At 30.6% G+C, this 8333-nt stretch overlaps 1 protein-coding gene across 1 annotated transcript; it reads left to right on the top strand.

Annotated features, from left to right (window-relative positions):
- Positions 1-6397: 6397 nt before the first annotated feature.
- LOC135139913 (protein takeout-like) lies at positions 6398-7280 on the top strand. The gene is made up of 4 exons (XM_064070279.1): positions 6398-6455; positions 6504-6747; positions 6798-6931; positions 6982-7280. Exons 1-4 carry the CDS (start codon positions 6398-6400, stop codon positions 7278-7280), a joined length of 735 nt encoding a protein of 244 aa, XP_063926349.1.
- The last annotated feature ends 1053 nt before the right edge of the window (positions 7281-8333 follow it).

Raw genomic sequence — 8333 nt, 5'->3', positions numbered from 1 at the left:
TGTCCGGGATTTAAGAATCTGGGATTTCTCAATTACGGATATCAGTTGTCAAAATTGTAAGATCTACAACCTAAGAATTTTAGTATTTTGGATTTCAGCATACTCAGTTTTAGGATTCTGCGATTTCCTGTTTTATAATTTCAGGATTCAAAACGTCAAGATTCATTATTTAAAGACTTGATATTTCCAAATTCAGTATTTAAAGTTTTGCATTTCTAGAGTTTGAATTTTGAGAATCACGGTATTTCATAATTTCAGGAGTGATTGATGTGGTACTGCAAAACCATGTATTTCAGTTTTACTAATTTCAGGTTTTAAAACTGATTAAAAATCCTGGACTTACGAATTCAAATTTTCAGTAGTGGAAATTTTGAGATCTGACGCTCTGAATTCCAAACACCTAAAAAACCTAAAAATATGACATTATGATTTATAAAAATGATTTTGGGTTTGTGTATAATTTTAGTAATAGAATTTCAGAATTCAGAATTTAATAATTTTGGATTTCTGGATTGAGGATATTTTCAGATTTTGCTGTTCTGGTTTTAAGGATTCACTGGAGGCCTTTCAGGACACTGATTTTCGGGTTTCGTAATTTCAAGTTTTAAAATGTCAAGGTACAGGATTTAAGGAAATTTGAAGATTCAGGAATTCGTGATTTCGTATTTTTGAATTACGGATTTTAGTGTTTAAAATTGGAAGCTGCACAGTTTTAAGATTTCAGATTTATGGTTTTACGTTTCGTGATTTCAGGATTTAGAATGTTCGAAATTTAAGGATCTGGAATTTCAGGGTTATAGAATTGTAGATTTCTCAATTGTGGGTGTTGTCAGTTGTCAAAATGGATCTTGTATTTCATAATTTCAGGATTCATGATTTAAGAACTTCAGAATTCGTAAAACAGCATTCAAGATTTCAGATTTCACATGTTTCCAGGTAGGATTAATAATTTAAAGATTCTATTGTTCTAAATTTCTAGAAACATAGTACGAATAATTATTTTATTTATAATTTTTGATATTACCAAAAATGTGTTTTGTAATTTTAAGTGTTAGAACAACAAAGCACAGGATTTAAAGATCTCAAATTTTATGATTCTGTTTTTCATGAATCTACAATTTAGATGTTGGTCTTAGAATTCTGAACTGAAGATTGCAGATTTTTATTTCAAAATTTTAATTTCAAGAGATACGATTTAAAATTTGAGATTTTGAGATTTTAGAATGCACAATGTTAAGCTTTCAGATTTTCATAATTTTGGATTTAATGATTTAAGATTTCATTTTTCAAAATTTCAACTGTATACAATTTAAGGATTTCAGTATTTTGGATTTCAGCATGCACAGTTTTAGAATTTCAGGACTATGGACTCTCATATTTACAGAATTCAACGTCATGATTTGAAGATTTTCGATTTCAGAGTTCACTATATCATGATTTTTGATTAACGGATTGATGATTTCAGAGATCAAAATTTTTTCAGACTCCACATCTTTCCTCGTATGTTTCATAACTTCTAACTTTGAGTTTCGTAATTTTATCATGTACATCTGAAACCTCATTCATGTACAGTCAGTATTTAAGGATTTGAGATTTTAGGATGCAGAATTTCACGATTTTGAATTACTGAAGTCAAAATTTTAGTATAATTTAAAAGTTTCAGGAGTACTGGTTTTGGGATTTCAGGATTGTCGATGGTAGGTTTCGTAATTTCAAGTTTTAGAACATCAGTGCCTAGGATTTAAGGATATTTAAGAAATTTCACGATTTTGAATTTATGAAGTCAAAATTTCAAAATTCAAAAATTTCGTTTCAGAATTCATTACTTAAGATTTTTTTTCTTTCAAGAATTATAGTTGTAAGATTTCATTATTGCGAACTTCTGGTTTCGTGATTTTAGGACTTGGAATTTCATGATTTTGAATTTCTGGTCTCAAAATTTAGAATCCACATTCTCCTCGCAAGAATCACAATTTTAGAATTTTAGTTCTTTGACTTTCTAATTTTAGGATTCAGAATGTTAGTATTCAGCATTTAAGGACTTGAGAATTTAGGATTGAGAATTTCATGATTTGGAATTTTTGAAGTCAAAATTTCCGTATTCATAACTTAAGAACATTCTCAATTTTACAAGTAACCGTTTTGGAATTTGAGGATTGTGGATGTTAAGTTTTGTAATTTCAAGTTTCAGAAATTCAGACTTTTGGACTTAAGGACATTCATGTAGCAAAATTTCAGAATCTACATCTTTCTTCTCAGAATTCATAATTTGAAGATTTTTTCATTCTTTATTTTAAGAATTATAGTTTTAGGATTTCACTGTGGTGAATTCTGAACTTCTAATTTTGGAATTCGGAAAATCTGTATTCACTATTTAAAGACTTGAAATTTTAGGATTAGGCATTTCTGGAATCAAAATTTCTGTATCCACGTGTTAAGAATTGTAAAACTCTAGATTTCAGAAGTGACCATTTTGGGATTTTAGAATTGTGGATGTTATGTTCTACGATTTCATGTGTCAGAATTCAATTCCTAGGATTTAAGAATCTGGGAATTTAATGATTTTAAATCTCTGGAGAAAAAAATTCAGAATCTTTTGGAATTCTGGAAGTGTGTTCCGTAATTTCAGGTTTTAGATTTTGAATTTCTGGAGTCAAAATTTTAGAATTCATATTTTTCACAACTTGAGTATTCTTTCTTTTTATTTCAGAATCACAGTTTTCGGATTTCATTTTGGTTAACCTTGTGTTTCGTAGTTTTAGAAGTCTGAATGTCAGTATTCAGCATTTAAGAACAGAAGATTTTAGGATTCAGAATTTCATAATTTGGAATTTCTCGAGTCAAAATTTTAGGATCCATATTAAGAATTTTAATATTCTAGATTTCAGGATTGTGGACGTTAGGTATCGTAATTTATAACATTAATGTCCACGAATTCTTTATTTAAGTTCACAATTTTAGGATTGCAGCAGTTTGAACATTGGATTTCGTACTTTTAAGATTCAGAATTTCATGATTTGGAATTTCTGGAGTCAAAATTTCTGTATCTATAACTTAAGAATTGTAATATTCTCGATTTCAGGAGTAATTATTTTGGGATTTGAGGATTCCGGATGTTGGGTCTCGTAATTTCAAGATTTGAAAGTGAAAATTTTAGAATTCACATTTGTCCTCGCCAGAATTCACAACTTGTGTTTTTTTTTATCCTTTATTTCAAAAATCACAGTTTTAGGATTTTATTACTGCGATTTTTGGGTATCGTAATTTTAGGAGTCAGAATTCAGTATTCAGGATTTAAGAGAGAGTCAAAATTTCAGGATCCATATTAAGAATTTTAATATTCTATATTTCAGGATTGCGGATATTAAGTTTCGTAAATTCAGACGTTAGAAAATTAATGTCTCCGAATTAAGGTTATGAGAATTGCATCGTTTTGACTTTTTCAGTCAAAATTTCAGAATTCACATTTTTCTCCGCAGGAATGAGAACTTGGGGATTTTCTTATTCTTTATTTAAAGATTCACAATTTTAGGATTTCAGTACTGTGAACTTTGAGTTTCGTAACTTTGGGATTCAGAATGTCAGTATTCAGATTTAAGCACTTGAGATTTTAGAATTCAGAAGTTCTTGATTCAAAATTTCTGTATTTATTATTTAAGGATTGTAACATTCTCGATTTCAGAAGTGACCGTTTTGTGATTTAAGAATTCTGGATTTCAGATCTCATAATGTCAAGTTTTAGAAAGTCAGTGTGAATTTCATGATTTGGAATTTCTGGAGTCAAAATTTTAGAATCCACATTTTACATCGCCAGAATTCACAACTTGAATTTTCCTTTATTCTTTATTTTAAGAATCATAGTTTTAGGATATCATTACTGTGAATTTTGGATTTCGTAATTTTAGGATTCAGAATTTTATAATTTGGAATTTCTCGAGTCAAAATTTTAGGATCCATATCAAGAATTTTAATATTCTAGATTTCAAGATTGTGGGTGTTAGGTATGTTTGAAACATTAATATTCCCGAATTAAGGTTATGAGAATTTCATTGTTTTGACTTTTTCGGTCAAAATTTCAGAATTTACATCTTTCCCCGCAGGACTGACAAACTTGAGGATTTTCATATTTTATTTAGATTCATAATTTTAGGATTCCAGTACTGTGAACTTCGAATTTCGAAATTTTAGGAATCAAAATGTCAGTATTCAGATTTAAGGACTTGAGATTTTAGGATTCAGAATTTAATGATTTGGAATTTCTGGAGTTAAAATTTCTGTATTCATAACTTGAGAATTGTAATATTCTCGATTTTAGGGCTGACCTTTTTGGGATTTGAGGATTCTGGATGTTAGATCTTGTAATTTCAAGGTATACAAAGTCAATGCCCATGATTGGGAATTTCATGATTTTGAATTTCTTAAGTCAAAATTTTAGAATCCACATTTTCTCTCGCCAGAATTCACAACTTGAGTTTTTTTTATTCTTTATTTCAAGAATCATTATTTTAGGATTTCGCTACAGCGAATTTTGGGTTTCGTCATTTTAGGAGCCGGAATGTCAGTACTCAGTATTTAAGAACCAGAGATTTTAAGATTGAGAATTGCATTATTTGGAATTTCTAGAGTCAAAATTTCAGGATTCATATTAAGAATTTTAATATTCTAGACTTGAGGATTGTGGATGTTAGGTTACGTAATTTCAGATTTTAGAACATGAGAGTCTACGTATTAAGATTATGAGAATTTCATGGTTTTTACTTTTTCGGTCAAAATTTCAGAATTCACATCTTTTCCCCGCAGGAGTGACGACTTGGGGATTTTCTTATTCTTTATTTAAAGATCCACAATTTTAGGATTTCAATACTGTGGACGTTGAGTTTTGTAATTTTAGGATTCCGAATGTCAGTATTCAGATTTAAGGACTCGAGATTTTAGGATTCAGAATTTCATGATTTGGAATTTCTAGAGTTAAAATTTCTGTATCCATAACTTGAGAATTGTAATATTCTCGATTTCAGGGCTGACCCTTTTGGGATTGAGGATTCTGGATGTTAGATCTCGTAATTTCAAGGTATACAAAGTCAAAGCCCATGATTGAGAATTTCATGATTTTGAATTTCTTAAGTCAAAATTTTAGAATCCACATTTTCCTTCGCCAGAATTCACAACTTGCGTATTATTTTATCCTTTATTACAAGAATCATAGTTTTAGGATTTCGCTACAGTGAATTTTGGGTTTCGTCATTTTAGGGGTCGGATTGTCAGTACTCAGCATTTAAGAACCAAAGATTTTAAAATTGAGAATTTCATAATTTGGAATTTCTAGAATCAATATTTCAGGATTCATATTAAGAATTTTAATATTCTAGACTTGAGGATTGTGGATGTTAGGTTACGTAATTTCAGATTTTAGAACATGAGAGTCTACGTATTAAGTTTATGAGAATTTCATGGTTTTTACTTTTTCGGCCAAAATTTCAGAATTCACATTTTTCTCCGGAGGACTGACAATTTGAGAATTTTCTTATTCTTGATTTAGGTTCTCAATTTTAGGATTTCAGGACTGTGATTTTTGAGTTTCGTAATTTTAGGAATCAAAATTTCATGATTTGGAATTTTTGGAGTCAAAATTTCTCTATCCATAACTTAAGAGTTGTAATATTGAGTGATTGTCTTGGGATTTGGGGATTGTGGATGTTAGGTTTCGTAATTTCAAGTTTTTAGAACTTTAATGTCCAGGATTTACACTGGGAATTTCATGATTTTGAATTTCTGGAGTCAAAATTTCAGAATCCAGATCTTTCCTCGCAGTATTCATAACTTGAACATTCTCTTATTCTTTATTTCAAGAATCACGGTTTTAGGATTCCAGTGTTGTGAATTTCAGGTTGCGTAATTTCAGGTTTTCAGAACGTCAGTGTTCAGGTTAAGGATCTGAAAATTGAAGGTTCAGATTTTCACTATTTTCAATTCCAGTAATAATTTCAGCGTTCTGAATTGCCAGGTGTCCGAATTCAGTAACTCGACGATTCATTATTTAAAATTTCAGTGTTTTGAAATTTTGACACTAAAGTCATTCAGAATTCAGGAATTCAGGACTTAGACAAGCAAGATTTAACCAATTTAAAAAAAAAATTATAAATATTCCCTGATATATGGAAATTTCTATAAACCATTTTGGTATTTAGCAGGTGTTCCCGACGCATTCCATGCACGTGTCTAGGAAGTAAACATCAAAAAACATTAATAAATATGTAATTTGGTCGGATGCGGTTTTTTAAGACCGAATTTTGTGAGCTACAGCCTTGACTCGAGTATTTGTACTAAAAAACCTGCTTTTAAAAAAAGCATTCTATTATAAGTAAGACCAAACGTGGAAGACTTTTATTCAGACGCCATGTTGCTGCCAACGCTGATATTCACACTTTTCGCTTTTAGCTCCTGTTTAAAATTACGTGAGTTTGCTAACTATAATCCCCCAAAACCATTTAAAATTCTTTTAGCACCAAGTTTTCAGAAATGTAACCGCAAACAACCCGACCTGAAAGAGTGCCTCTTGAATGCAGCCCAAAACGGCTTGTTTCAGTTAGGTCGACCAATTCTCAGAGACTTCAATATTCCGAGTTTGAATCCAGCTAAAGTAGTAGAAGCAACCATCAGTTCCGGAACTGGACCAGTTCAAGTTGAACAGAAGCTTAGAAATTGCGAAATTAGGGGCTTACCTCTGGGAAGACTCGACACGTTTGAGTAAGAATAGTGTTTTTTTTTTGAGTAATCTCCTCAAAATATTTTCTCAGTTGGGATTTTGATGCGAAGTCGATGCATTTTGGATCGTTTTTTTCGGAAGTGAACGGACGCTGTGAATATGACTTGGATGGGAAAATTCTGCTTCTGCCAATAAGAGGGACTGGATCAGCGGTGGTACTGATGAGTAAATATCACATTCTGTTGTGGTTTTTATTTCTGTTTTAAACTTTTTAGCGAATACAACACTGAATGCTGATTTGAGGTATGAAGAAGTCAAAAAGGCGCACAAAACCTATGCAAATTTTGTATCCAGTGAAGTTACTGCGGATCCAGGACATGTTTACTTTCATTTCGATAATTTGTTCGATGGTGATAAACAGCTGGGGGATAATATTAATCGTCTGGTGAACGAAAACTGGAGGGAGGTTTTTGATGATGTTCGTGACGGTTATATTGAAATGCTAAGCCGGATATTCCTCCAGTATTTGAATAATTTGTTCTCCAAGGCGTCACTGGAAGAACTTCTGGATTAAGTTTACTCAGGTTTATTTAGATAATAGTTTTACTTTTTACTGAAAAGTCAGTTTATGTAAAGTATAAAATCTTAGTTGAAAAAATAATGTATTTAAACATTTCTGACAATAAATTATGAAATGAATCAGGAATAGTAGATTTTAGAATTTAAATAATAATGAACTTAAGACTTAGTGTAGATTTAGAATTTTAGAATACAAGAAATATTTCAAGATTCCAGAAATGTGGACACCTGCTTTTGTAATTTCAGGCTTTAGAATGTCTAAGTCCAAGATTCAAGACTTCGAGATTTCAAGTATTAAAGTGTCATAGCTTTGGATTTGTGTATTGTGGATTTCAGTATTAAAAATTTCTTGATTTTATAACTTGAGGGTTTTAATATTTTGGATGTCAGGATATACAGATTTAAGGTTTTTGAATGTTGAGTTTAAAGATTTAAGCGTCTGACAATTCAGGATTTTGGATGAAATTCTATTAAAAACATCAGACAGTTTTAGATTTAGAGGAATGTGAATTTCTGGACAAGCTTTTCTAGGTTTTAGAATGTTAAATTTTAGGATTTAAGAAATTCAGAATTCAGGATTCCGAATCTCATTACATTTCTGGCTCGATTTGAGAAACTTTGTATTTTGAATTTCAAGGGCGAATTGAGATTTCACAATTTCAAGATTTTGTATTTGGCGAAAGCGAACGTCATTATTTAAAATTTCAGAATCCATAAGTTAAGGATGTTAGTATTTTGGATTTCAGGATTTATAGTTTTAAGGTTTTATGGTTGTGTAAGTATCTGAGATTTCAGGATTAATAATTTCAATATTTTAGGACTGCGGATTTCTTTATTAAAAATGTCAAAATGGATTTTAGGATTTTAGCATTCTGAATTACATAATTTTAGATTTTAGAATGTCAAAGTCCAGGATGTAAAATTTGGAATTCGGTATTCAGATTTTCAGGATTTTAGGTTGCCAGTATTCAGGATTCACTCTTTTTGGATTGTGGATTTCGACGTAAAAAATTTCATGTGCATAACTTGAAAATTTTAGGATTTTAGC

This window comes from Zophobas morio, unplaced genomic scaffold (assembly GCF_036711695.1).
Source record: "Zophobas morio isolate AGI-343-1 ecotype UQ-CSIRO unplaced genomic scaffold, CSIRO_AGI_Zmor_V1 ptg000038l, whole genome shotgun sequence".
NCBI lineage: Eukaryota > Metazoa > Arthropoda > Insecta > Coleoptera > Tenebrionidae > Zophobas > Zophobas morio.
This window is presented reverse-complemented; position numbering and strand designations above follow the sequence as displayed.